Source organism: Symsagittifera roscoffensis, chromosome 4 (genome assembly GCF_963678635.1).
Source record: "Symsagittifera roscoffensis chromosome 4, txSymRosc1.1, whole genome shotgun sequence".
NCBI classification, from domain to species: Eukaryota; Metazoa; Xenacoelomorpha; order Acoela; family Convolutidae; genus Symsagittifera; species Symsagittifera roscoffensis.
In genome coordinates, this window is record NC_087065.1 from 12,045,162 (window position 1) to 12,059,244 (window position 14,083).

Here is a 14,083-nt window from a genome sequence, read left to right on the forward strand (position 1 = left end):
CAATTGCTCAAGTTTTCTTCACAAAGAGCCTTTTACGGGAATTTCGTTTTTTACCACAAAAATTTGAAAGAAATCGATTCAAATGAAACAGAATAAAAAGTTGACGGTGCTGAAATTTTTTTATGAAGACCATTTATGGTTCATTCCAAATTAAATCTGTGGTTTCTTTTGTCTTTTCTATTTTTATTGACAATAGTAGAAAAAACACAGATGTTTGTTGAGAGCCAGCCAAAGTCTACCAGTCTATCTTTCCCTTTGAACAACACAGTTTTTCCTAATCGGAATTCAAATTTATTACTCTCTGAATTACATCAAACTTAAAAACTGCAGTGACAATAAAACTGTTCTTTGTAAATAATAAACTTCAGAGCTTTAAATTATTTGGCCATGCTCTGCTAAATTTAGAATAAAACAAGTTCTATAAAAATTCATTCAATTGGATCAAACCTTCAGATATTTTATGGCTTCCAGTGTCGCTTACATGTATCTAACTCTTAGTTTAGAATCTAAGTTTTCTAAAACCCTCTGCGACCGGCCAGCGGTTTGGTAAAGTACGTTCAGTTTGCCGCACAACCTGAAACCCTTTCTCAAACTAAGCCAGCGAAATACATTAGTTCCGCAGTTTAAATCCTGTTTGCCTATCATTCTATTTCTAACGCTAGTTTCTTATTTCTTACCCGCTATTTGGGCGCATTCACAAGTCTTGAGTTTCAGAAAAATAACTTTAGTTCTGCTTTATTTTGAAATCCCCAAACTAATCGATAGACAATCAGTTTTAGAAGATTAATTTAGCCTTATGTTGCCATTCAAGTTATTCCATACCATTCATTAAAACAATTCACTTCAAAAAGTAGATTATTTTTCATCATTATTAGTTTTAAACATCTTCCTTTCACAATTTAGTTGGAGAGCTTTTAATATAAAATGTCATTGTCTAGTCTGTGGCGAGTTTTTACCCCGGTAGTTTCCACCATCGCTGTTGCAGGTCAGTGATTTGACATTCCATTTTAAAAGTTACTAAACCTTAAAAGATAAAAATGCAAATAAAAATAGCAAAAACAATATTGGTGATTTTCTCTTTTTTATTTAAAAAAATGATTCCCCACACGCAAGATCAATTATAAACTGGTTAAATCTACTGTCAAAATATTTTGATCATTTAGCTTGAATTGTTGCAATGATCAGTACAATGTTTTAGGTATTTGTTGTTGGAATCCAAAACGGCAGAGAAGATCAAAAAAAGTAGCAATGCTGCGGATTCTGCGACAAATCTGATTTTGGCTTGTTGCGGATCCAGCTTACAATGCACACTTTTTTGCATGTAACTTTTTTGAGAGGGATTAAATTGCTGCTTACGCAGCGCGCCTAATGAAAATTGGACGTTTTTTGCTATTTGTTTATCACGTCAGAAAAGAGTCTAAAGACAGAAAGCATCACCGAGACCAAACATTCGTCATTTTTTCAAAAGTCGGAACTCAAATTTAACTATTGAAACGCTTTTTCCACTCTCAATTGAGTTAAAGAAATCAAAAAGCGTTCCAAAAGCTTGATAAGTTCACCAGCATTGTTTCTCCAAGGTACTTTACAAAAAATTAACCAAAAACAACAGGGGCGGATCTAGAATTGCTTCTTGATTGACCAAATTGATTTTTTTAGCTTAACCAAAGCCCTAAAAAGACATGCCGCAGGCAATATCTTGAAAAAACAGGCCAAAAAAGCGCATTTAGGCAAAAATTGCGTTTTTTTTTGGCGCGCGCTCCCCTCTCAAACTTAGTAGATTTTGGCGCCAAAGGAGCCCCTAGAAAAATTTTAGGGTTCGTCGTCAAAAAAGGATATCTCAAGACTGTACAAAGGGGGACCTTTTGGGTCGGCAGGGGGTAGAATCCCTGAGGAGAAGCTTCCGCCCCCTCCCCCCCCCCCCAAATCCACCCCTGAATAACACGCTTTCCAGGGAAAATATTACAGCTGAGAAGGTTTCAAAATGATACCCAGCTGTATAGCGAACAAAAATATTTAATGCAAACAAGACTGCTCATATCAGGGGGAAGCCCTGATTGTTCCGACTGCCTTTTAAGGTCTATGGAGCAGTAATAACATACAACAATTACATGTAATAAAACAAACTGAAAAAAAAAGTTCTATCAATTTTGATAATTTGTTGTGAAAATCACCACCCCACATGCCTTATAAAGTACAAAGTTATAAATTTGGCTCCTTCTAACATATCAATTATGGCAAATAAGCTTCTTTCAAAAAATCTGTTACGATTTCTAAGACGGATTATATCTCCGCTTACGCGTTAATAGCGCGAAATAGATCGCATGTTAATTGTCCCAAATTGCCAAAATGGCAATCGTTAAACCCCCTAAACTTTAAGAAAACTGATCACAGCTAAAAATATTTTTTCACGTCTAAGTGACACAAAGTCTTGACTGAAGCATTCGATATCTATTCAGTACACAGTTTTGCAATGGTTCCGTGCAACTGTGGCTATTTTAAGTTTCTACCAGGATGAAAAAGGGAACAGTTTATTGCATTCAAAAAGTAATTAACTGCAACAGTGGTACCACGTAATAGTTCCAGACGCAAAAATAACAGCCTTGACTTACTTAAAAAGGAGCTTCGCGCATTTACTCTGGCTTATGGGAAGAAAGCGAAACAGTCTGTTCTTATGCGGGCTAAATAGTTTTCCCACGATATTTTGCGAATCGCAGAAAGCATCATTAATATTATTATTATTATGATTTTTTAAAACTCTTTTTATTTTTAAAATGAAAACTGCGTTTGTTTCATTTTTTGTTACAAAAAGTCCCCCCTTGCGATTTGCTTAGAACAACGTGATGCAATTACAGTCTAGTGTTGGCATCACTCAAAAGTAGAAGCGAGTAACCACAATTGAGTTGCTATGGGTTTTGTATTAGCAAAAACAACATGTTTTCCTCTGCTTAGGAGAAGAAAAAACATAGTTTTCCGTCAACTGCGATTTGAGAATACAAGGAATTTGATTTTAATGTTATACTCACGCACCGAATTAGTTCAGAGACGCACCAAAAACTACTATTTCTGCTAACTGTACTAAATTCACAACAAAGAACTGAAAAATCAGCCATCTAGGGTTGAATTTTTAAATTTCACCTAACAAAAATAAACGCTTGTTATTCGTTTTTTTTTGTTTTTTTTTTACAGAACGCGAATTTTTTTTCAAAACTGTCAAATGACCATTGCATAACAAAACTCAGTAACGACAGTTGGGCTTATACCAGCAGACGCCACAAAATGTATTAGCGCAAAAAATGCTGGTATATTTAGTCATTCTTTTCATCGCAGAAAAAGGTTATAGGAGCAGAAAATTTTTATAACTTTTTGAAAACTTAATAACTTGTTTAATGTTTAGTAATTATAAACCAATCTTATGCCCAATCATTTACGTGCGTCGTTTGTGCAGATATGGATCAGCACCTCTTCGGCTTAAACCTCAGATTCAATAGAGAGCTCCTGAAAACATGATGAATCTGATTTTGGTCTGTTGCGGATCCCGCTTACAAGGCACAGAAGGCACAATTTGGCCTCGTAATAAACAATCAATCTAAACTTTTTTGAGGTGGATTAAAATGCCGCCTAAGCAGCCCGCTTACAGAAGACCAAACGTTTTTTGCTATTGGTTTTTCCCAAATTGGCCAAATTTACCATTAAATTTCAAAAAACGTTCGAAGCTAAAATATTTCGTCTCAGCCCGAGATTTACATAGCTTACAGAACGCATGCTAAAACTCCAGACTGAAAATCCTCAACAATGTTTCTCCAAGCTGTTTCACAAAAAATTAACAAATAACAAGAGGGGCGGATCTAGAATGTTCTTGAGGGGGCGATTTGCAAATACTTTGTCGACCTTTTTTTTAGATCGGCTCAATTGATTTTCTGAGCACTCCCAAAGCCCCAATTGGGCCCCATTTTGGCCAAAAATTTGGCGCCGAAAACCCTAATTTGTAAAAAAAAAAAATTGCCAAAAAAGGCGTTTTTAGACAAAAATCGTGTTTTCTCGGCGCGCGCTCCCCCTCAAAATTGGTACATTTTGGTGCCAAAGGCGCCCTTAGAAACTTTTTAGAGTCCGTCGCCAAAAATGGATACCACAAGATAGTACAAAGAGGGAACCTTTGGGTCGGCAGGGGGTCGTATCCCTCCGGAGAAGAGTCCCCCTAAATCCGCCCCTGAATAAAATCTTTCCAGGAATCAAAGTTACAACTGAGAAGGCTTCAAATGATACCCATCTGTATAGTGTACAAAGAATAATTAATGTAAGCAAAACTGCTCATATCAGGGCAAAGCCCTGAGTGTTGCGATTGCCTTTTAAGGTCTATGGGGCAATAATATGATAGAAAAATTAAATGTAATAAAATAAACTGAAAAAATATAAACAAAGAAATTGATGTTTTTTTGTGAAAATCATTTCCCCACATGCATTATAAAGTACAAAATTATAATTTTTGCTCCTTAAAACAAACCAAATATGACAAGTAATTCTTTCTCAGCCAATTTGGAACGATTTCTAAGACGGATTATATCTCCGCTTAGGCGTTAATAGCGCGAAATAAATTGCGCGTTGATTGTCCCGAATTGACCAAAATGGCAACCGTTAAGCCCCCTAAATTTTAAGAAAAATGATCTTAAGTTAAAAAAATTCAAGTCTAACTGACGCAAAGTCCTGACTGAAGCATTCAATATCTTTTCATTACACAGTTTTTAAATGGTTCAGTGCTTCTGGGGCTATTTTCAGCTCCTATCAGGATGAATTAGGTAACAGTTTTTTTATATTGAAAAATTGATCAACTGCAATAGTGGTACCACGTAATAATTACAAACGCAAAAAAAAAACAGCCTTGAGTTACTTAAAAAGGAGCTTCGCGCACTTAGCCTGGCTGATGGGATGAAAGCGAAACAGTCTGTTCTTATGCGGGCTGAATATTTTTTCCAAGATAATTTGCAAATCGCAGAAAGCACCAGTTTTTTATGATTTTTTTAAATCTTTATTGAATTTTCAAATGAAAATTGCGTTTGTTTCATTTTTGTTACCAAAATTAGAGTCTAAAATTGGCATCACTCAATAGTAGAAGCGGCGAAACTACAATTGAGTTGTGATAGGTTTTATGTTAGCAAAAACAACATGTTGTTCCTCTGCTTAGGAGAAAAAAACAAGGTTTTTCGTCAACTGCGAATTGAGACTACCATCAATTTGCTTTAAACATTATATTCGCCCATCGGATTTATTCAGAGACGCACCGAAAGCTCTTATTTCTGGCAAATGTAATAAAATCACAATCAAAAACTGAAAAATCATCCATCTAGGTTCAAAATTTGATATTTCACTTAACAAAAATAAATTTTTGATATTAATTTTTTTATTTTTTTTCAAAACGCGGATTGCTTTTCAAAACTGTCAAATGACCATTGCATAACAAAACTCAGTAACACCCAATCAGGCTTATATCAGCAGACGCCAGCAGATATATTACCGCGTAAAATGCTGGTCTATTTAGTCATTCTTTTCATCGCAGAGAAAGGTTTTAGGAGCAGAAACCTTTTGAAACTTTTTGAAAAATAAAAAACTTGTTTAATGGTTTGTAATTTTTAACCAATTTTTTGCCCAATCATTTACGTGCATCGTTTTACAGATATCGATCAGCCCCTTTTCGGCTCAAACCTCAGATTCAATAGAAAGCTCCTGAAAACATGATGAATCTGATTTTGGTCTGTTGCGGATTCCGCTTACAAGGCACAGAAGGCACAATTTGGCCTCGTAATAATCAATCAATCTGAACTTCTTTGAGGTGGATTAAATTGCTGCCTACGCAGCCCGCTTAAATAAGATTGGACGTTTTTTGCGTGCATTGTTTGACAGAAATGGATCACCGCCGTTTTGGCTCCAACCTCAGATTCAATGGAGAGCTCCAAAAAATCTAGTCATTTTTTTCGCCACCTCTTCAGAAGTCGAGTTAAAACCTTCTTTTCTCTCTCTCTCTCTCTCTCTCTCTCGCTCTCTCCTTGCCTTGCCTCTTCTCCATTGCTCTGTCTCTATTTGAAGTTTATAGTTTCTGCCTGATTTTGTTTTTCCTGTTTCACGGTCACAAAAATATCATTTACTTAAGGTGGTCTCAAGAAACCAGAGCTGCAGAGGCGAAAAAAGGATGTTTTTTTTTTCCTTTTTTGTGAATTTTTTCTTTAAATTTTTAAAAGTTTCATCAATTTTAAGGGGCAACAAAACAAATTCAGGGCCAGTAAAAAAAATTCAGGGCCAAAAAAAAATTCAGGGCCAGTAAAAAAATTCAGGGCCTTGCCAATCTTGTTATTGTTCAGCGATAAAAGTAAGCAAAACTATTCGAAACAATTATACCCAATTGATGTTTCTGCATTTTTGTAACAAGAACCCACAGCGCATTTGTGAAACCTTTTCGATTTAGGCATAATCGTGATCGGATTATTCGGTCTGGTGCTCGGCCCCCTCTGCTTCAGCAACCCTGGATCCCCAGACAGTATCTGCAAAGTGGTCAGATCACAACTAGTCGCAGCAGCCCTTCTTTCCATTGGAGTAACTGTCGCAACAGGTACAAGTATTTAAGATGTGCTGGCCAACTGTAAGGAAAAGTATATGGCTTCTTATCGACAAGCATTGGCTTTTTACGCCTTAACACGCTATGATTTTAAGAGTTTTATAAACGCCATAGTAATTCAAAATTGAAAAATTAGACCTCGAAAATTAGAAACTGCATTACTTAAACGATGTTTCACCTAGAAATTCGGAAATTGCATCTTTTAAGGTAGGGCGACAATTCGTCACAGGCGACAATTTGTAACCGGTGACAATTTGTAACGGGCAATAATTCGTAACAGGCGACAATTCGTAACAGGTGACAATTCGTAACAGGCGATAATTCTTAAAAGGCGACAAGTCGTAACAGGCGACAATTTGTAACAGGCGATAATACGTAACAGGCGACATTTCGTAACAGGTGACAATTTGTAACAGGCGACAATTTGTAACAGGCGATAATATGTAACAGGCGACAATTCGTAACAGGCGACAATTTGTAACAGGCGATAATATGTAACAGGCGACATTTCGTAACAGAGGACAATTTGTAACAGGCGATAATATGTAACAGGCGAAATTTCGTAACAGGGGACAATTTGTAACAGGCGACAATTTTTAACAGGCGATAGTTCATAACAAGCTACATTTCGTAACAGGTGACAATTTGTAACAGGCGATAATTCGTAACAGGTGACAATTCGTAACAGGTGACAATTTGTAACAGGCGACATTTCGTAACAGGCGACAAGTCGTAACAAGCGACATTTCGTAACAAGGCATTGGCAAGTAGTATACGCTTGCTCTGCAGCGCTTATATCCGGCACGAGAGGATTACTTCGCGTGAATCAGTGTTCAACGCTTAATCTGCTGTTACGAATTGTCCCGTATTATGAATTGTCGCCTCACGATCTCTCAATCTGCGTTTTTAATACATGAATTTTTGTCGGCTTAATATATGAAGTTTTGTACTGCATCAGTTTTTGGAAGAGTGACCTTGAAGGACGAATTAAGATCTGAAATTAAATATTTTAAGGTGCTAGATCTAATTTTCGGTTCCCAAGCCTATCATCCCGCGTTTTTTAACCCCTTCTTCTTAACCCGCTCTCATATAACCCCGCTAAAATTTAACCCCTTTCTATTACAATTGCTAGAATCAAAGTGAAATATACTTGAAAGGAATTCGGAACCATAGCATCGGTAAACTTCAAAGCTTTAATTGCGAAAACTTTTTCCTTCTTGTAAAGTAGGGGGTGTAAACACAGGGAGTTAAAAAACGTGGGGTTCAAAAGTGGGGTCCAAGTTGTTTTAATTTATCTTTGTGCACGAAAAGACGTGAGCGGCCAAAAATCATTTCATAAATTTTCAGTGTGCTTAAAAAGTTTGCGTCTTGGGGAGTTTTGTTTCACTGGTTAGTTATAATGCCCATTCTGAGAACCAGTTATTTTTTCAATCTTCTCTAGGATTGTGACAGAGCTCAAAAATTAGAAAACTTTGACCAAAAATCAGCTGTTTTTTTTCACCTTTACTTTGTATAACTATATTATTATACATGTCCTTTTGTATTAGTCTTGATTGTCATCATCGTCATGAATGAATTCCATAACCTTTCGAAACACTTCAGTAGTTTTTCCATTAATTTTTTCATCGTTTTTTTCTATTCTCTTTGAACTTGTCTGCTGTCAAGAATTGTATGATTCAACATTTTTTTCTACTTCATCATCACCATCACCACTGAAATTAGTAAGCGCAGATAAATTTCTTTTTCGAAGATTTGGTACTACATTACTCAGGGTTAAAGGAATAGGAGATATTGGGTTTAATGGTGGTGGAGACAATTTGTAACAGGCGACAATTTGTAACAGGCGATAATTCATAACAAGCTACATTTCGTAATAGGTGACAATTTGTAACAGGCGATAATTCGTAACAGGTGACAATTCGTAACAGGTGACAATTTGTAACAGCCGACATTTCGTAACAGGCGACAAGTCGTAACAAGCGACATTTGGTAACAAGGCATTGGCAAGTAGTATACGCTTGCTCTGCTGCGCTTACATCCGGCACGAGAGGAATACTTCGCGTGAATCAGTGTTCAACGCTTAATCTGCTGTTACGAATTGTCCCGTATTACGAATTGTCGCCTCACGATCTCTCAATCTGCGTTTTTTAATATATGAGTTTTTGTCGGCTTAATATATGAAGTTTTGTACTGCATCAGTTTTTGGAAGAGGGACTTTGAAGGACGACTTAAGATCTGAAATTAAATATTTTAAGGTGCTAGATCTAATTTTCGGTTCCCAAGCCTATCATCCGGCGTTTTTTTAACCCCTTCTTCTTAACCCGCTCTCATATAACTCCGCTACAATTTAACCCCTTTCTAATACCAATTGCTAGAATCAAAGTGAAATCTACTTGAAAGGAATTCGGAACCATAGCGTCGGTAAACTTCAAAGCTTTAATTGCGAAAACTTTTTCCTTCTTGTAAAGTAGGGGGTGTAAACACAGGGAGTTAAAAAACGTGGGGTTCAAAAGTGGGGTCCAAGTTGTTTTAATTTATCTTTGTGCACGAAAAGACGTGAGCGGCCAAAAATCATTTCATAAATTTTCAGTGTGCTTAAAAAGTTTGCGTCTTGGGGAGTTTTGTTTCACTGGCTAGTTATAATGCCCATTCTGAGAACCAGTTATTTTTTCAATCTTCTCTAGGATTGTGACAGAGCTCAAAAATTAGATAACTCTGACCATAAACCAGCTGTTTTTTTTTTTTTCAATTTTAATTTGTATAACTATATTATTATACATGTCCTTTTGTATTAGTCTTAATTGTCATCATCGTCATCGAAGTGTATTCGAGGAATTTCGCCCCTCGTGAAGACGGAATGAGTGGCATGCTCGTCTACAAGTCGCCTCTGAAGTTTACAGATGAAGAAATAGGTGAATTGAAAGGCAGCAACTTTTGCACAAATTTTGAAGTTCGAAAGAAGGAGAATAGAATTGGCCTGCCTTCATAAGAACTCCTTTTATCTTCTACCGTCTCCCCACCTTCATTTTTTGCTATTTCTGTTTTTTGTTCATGGATTTTCATACACAACTTCGAAAAATCAATGTTTACACCGTAAAAATTTGAATCTGGTGGGCGAAAACGATAGAAAAACTGAACTTTTTACATGATAGATTATTAGAATTAATCATTCACTACAAATTGTTTTTAAAACAAAAGGTTCAGAGTTGAAAATGTAGGTGATCAGAGAGGTGGTTGTCCTCGATTTGCTTCTAAAACTGGGATACAAATGGCAATTTTTTGTATTACAAAATTGATGACGTTTAGCAGAGGGAGCCTGAGACGAAGCGATTCTTACTGAAAAAAATCTAACATAACAAGAAAACCCACCCCCCCCCCCCCCTAAAAAAGGAGGCTTTGGCCGTTTCGAAGCTGGATCTGCAGCAGGCTTGATGGCTTCTACCTTGAAGCAAAATATATGTATAGCGGTTTACAGAAATGTATAACATGAGTTTTCTTGAATTCCATGGTTTCCTTTTCTCGAGAAATGGATCATCGCAAGCTGTATTTGTAAGAAAAGCAATCGCGCTGTAGGGAGATCATTGGAGCCATGTTAGTAGGGCAGACGACAGCGCTGACAATAGGTCTGAAATGAAGTAGTTAGTTCATAGGTCCAAGCTTTTAAAAGTAATGACTGGCCATAATAAAACGAAGTTTGAGCAAGGTTCCGATATATTTTTTCCAAAAAATTTGCTCCGTGTACATAAAATTTCTTTGGTGCCAAAGCAACTGAAATTGAGGGGGAGCGGGTCAGAAAAACCCATTTTTCGGTAAAAAATATTAAACAAGTACTCAAAGCGTCATTTTTAAACAAGCACTCAAAATCGTTTTTTTACACTATACTTATCAGCTTCAAATGTACTAAGTTCGATGATTTAATGCTTGTAGAAAAACTAGATTCAAAACTGGCTTACGATAGGTCAACTGCCGGCATACTTCGAATGAAACTTGGTGATTTGTTCTTCCTACCATTGAAAAGGGTGAAGAACTATGTATTCGGGTGTGTTATATATATATTTTTGGCTCTTTTCCAGTCCCCCCTTTCAAAATACCGAGTTTTATGTTTGTTTTACGTGCTATTACGGCTAAATGCGTAATGTTACGCTGTTAAGTATGAAGAACAAATCTGTTCAGAATTGTCGATTTGTTCACCACGCCAAATTTCATTGCATTATGACAACGCTAAATAAGCTTTTCAAAATTGAATTTGAAAGGTGGGGGGGGGAACTGGAAAAGAGAGAAATTTTTTTGTTTTCCACACAAAATCAATTACCACAAATAATTTTTTCACAGTGTCAAGAAGAACCGGCCTGAAATTTTTGATTTTTGATCTAGATTTGTGCTAATAATGTGACCGTGTAAGGCTTATAACAGCTTACTTAAAAACTCAAAAAGACATGAAAACTCAAAACATTTCTGCTAAAAAAATGTGAACATTTTTTTGAATTTTTTCAAATTTTTTTAATTTTTTTTAGTTTTTCTCAAAAATTGGTTTCTAATTGACATATTTTACTATGATTCTCAAATATGCCTAAACTTTAATTTTTTCGTTCAGATCTTTTTAGCACAACATGCAGAAAAAAACGACACGAGTTTGAAAAAACTTTTTTTTATAATTTCTAGCACTGTGGTCGGAACATTCTGTGCTACTTGCACATCAACCGGCTATCCTTGTTTTTAGTGTTAGCTTGTTAAACACCGTTCTTTTACAACCAACCCAACTTGAAAAAGTTGGGGGATGATAGTTAAAATTGGCCCAAGTGTTATAGAACGCCCAAATACTTTTGTGGTATTAATTGGTAGTGCGTTTCGACGGAGATACTATTGTATGAGAAGGACCGAGTAGGCCAAGTACTTAATCAATCAGATTTCATTTCTCCCATAATTTTTATTTGTTGAATCAAACTGGCGGAAGTATATCTGTTAATCAAAATAAATGAGCTGATTTTGTTTTCAACACAGTGCGACTCGCCAGCATTGAGCACTCATTTTTGCGCTTTTTTTACTTTGCATGGTTAAAAAGAAAGAGAGATAGGCAATTTTCAAAACACTCTCAAAATAAGAAAAAATGTGCATTAATGATATAAGTAAAAGAGTGAAGAGAGGTTGGGGGATGGTGGGAGACCCCCATGTTTTAAGAAAAGGAATAGAACATCAGGTCTCCCAGCTATGTAATAACATTAGGTATAGAGTCCAAAAGGTATTAAAATAGGTTAAAAAAGTTGGTAAGGTTTCATGCTTTGTGAAATGGTAAGAGAATGGAAAAAAAATAGTGTTTTTTGGTTTTTCTAAAGTTTTTTGAAAAAATTTTGGCGCGCGTTAGCTAATTGAAAAGTATCAATATTTAATTACATGTGGATTGTAGAACGAAGGTATTATATTAATTTTTTTAGTTTATGGTAAGACAATGCTAAAAATTTTTGCACAAAAGATGAGACTTTTTATCAAAAAATTGAAATTTTTCCAAAAAAAATCAAAAACATGATTTGATCTAATTTATGCAATGACTTGTTTTTATATGATATTCTCAAGCTCGACCTAGCAGAAACCTGCTGAAACTTCCAGTAACTTAAGTATTTGAAAAAAAAATTAAATTTAACAGATGAAATAAATCACTGCATTGAATTTAGCTACTTTGTCAGTTATTTTACAAGCTCAAAGGTTTAGTGTGTATTCTGTCATCCTAAACTAGCTTTTTCGGGTAAAAATAGCCCAACCCCTTCTTTGTTTGCTCATAAGTAGCAATCATGTGATTGATAGTTCTTAAATCTCTGTTTGTTGATGTCAAGTAGATTGCTTCGTTGAGTATTTTCCTGTATTTTGCTATAGGTCCATCGCCGGAACCCTCTAGAACCCTTTTTTCAATCTTTTGCTGCTAAACTTCATCGTATTTGGTTTGTTCTCATGGCAACGGTAAGTCTTTCTCCATAACAATAACAACTCCGTACACCTGAATTTTTCTTCAAATAGTCCAGGCTCTCGTTTAATGTGTTTCTTGTGAACGCTGCAACATGTTCATGGAAAAAAAATCGCCTTTGAAGCTGCTTTAAATGAATATCTGCAATCATTTTCTCCCAATTTTTCTTCTGGACAAATACAATCATACAGTTTTTTCTCAATAAGAGGTAAATACAGCGAACGCGTGTCCATTTCTAATTTCTCAGAATTATTTACATCACAAAACTTGTCAAAAAAATTAAAAAATATGAAGCTCCAGCATTCTCAGCTTTGCATACTGCAGAATGAAAAACCGACAATTGTGAGTTCTCTGTGCTCAATTGTTGAATTTAACAATTCAATCTCGTACAAATTGTTTTAAGCAGTGTTCAAGCAATTAAAGAGTGGTTTATTAATTGCTTTTTGAGTTGACTCGTCATTTATTTTAATAACTTATGATTGTATGTCTCGATATGTCTATTATCTGGTAATCATAGGATGAGTTACCCAAACATTTCATAGTTTCTGCAACAACTCCGGATAAAAGATCTCATCTCCATCCCTTCTAGCATCAACAACTGAGTGAAAAAACTTGTTAAAAAAGTTTCGAGGAGAGCACTCAACAAGGCGCTAAGCTTTTGTAAACTGTAAACCAAGTTCCATATAAAAATTGAAGCAAGGAGTAATGATAGAACCATTTTCTAGTTTAAAGCTAGATAATAGCATTTTTTTGGGATGGCATAATTTCGCATTTATTTCCCGATATCATTCCGTCAGCTTCTGTATTTTTGAAAATTAGAGGAAAATTAGCAAAATTGGCTTTCATTTCATTTGGAACAACTCACTCACACTGAATATAGCCAGAAAAAGGATCTTTTGTTTTTTCCATAATGATTCAGTAGAGAGAGGTCTGATGTACAGAAAGTTGGTTCGAATATGATTTTTAAAATTTTTTGTTTGTTTTGAAGTTTTGCCACCACTCACATGCCCACATCTCTTCAGTTTTGTATCCTTTTAAGGTTTTTATTCCCGTCACAAACCATCCTAGTCTCCTCTTTTGTTTCCCCCCTAAAAATCCTCATCACTCAATAAAGGTCGAGTTTCCTGACAGGGACAGAGGTGGTAACAGCATCATACAGCTTCAAACACTGTTTTGCAGTGATCGCAATATCCGCTTACATTGAAACCGTCATTTTTTTAAATTTCCAGATGTGTGAAACTCTCAACTGTGTCATCTGGTCTGTTTTCTTGATAAAAAAACATAACCATATTCTCGAAACTGCAAAGTCGATTATATCTAGCCTTAAAATTTTCGCATATCGAAATCAAATTCCTATTTTGTGTACAGTCCCGACTGATTTGTAGATATTTGATGAACTCCTGATAAATGCTTTGTCCACAACAGCTTTTCGCGTGAACACAATTGATGGTCCACCCGTCATCTCTCCTTAAATTTTTTGCACAAATCTTCATCATTTTCACAAAATGGGTACCATGTTTAAT

The 14,083-nt window shown here is 35.8% G+C and overlaps 1 protein-coding gene across 1 annotated transcript; it reads left to right on the plus strand.

Annotated features, from left to right (window-relative positions):
• Positions 1–417: 417 nt before the first annotated feature.
• On the plus strand, positions 418–9,618 carry LOC134845071 (uncharacterized). Its single transcript, XM_063861915.1, has 3 exons — positions 418–985; positions 6,455–6,598; positions 9,400–9,618. Exons 1-3 carry the CDS (start codon positions 925–927, stop codon positions 9,591–9,593), a joined length of 399 nt encoding a protein of 132 aa, XP_063717985.1. The 5' UTR covers positions 418–924; the 3' UTR covers positions 9,594–9,618.
• Positions 9,619–14,083: the final 4,465 nt, after the last annotated feature.

Bases quoted from the DNA above. Each gene is read 5' to 3' on its own strand.
- LOC134845071 (XM_063861915.1), top strand. From the start codon at position 925: ATGTCATTGTCTAGTCTGTGGCGAGTTTTTACCCCGGTAGTTTCCACC. The intron at 986-6,454 runs GTCAGTGATTTG...TTTTCGATTTAG, and splicing joins TTCCACCATCGCTGTTGCAG to GCATAATCGTGATCGGATTA. The intron at 6,599-9,399 runs GTACAAGTATTT...CTTTTGTATTAG, and splicing joins TGGAGTAACTGTCGCAACAG to TCTTAATTGTCATCATCGTC.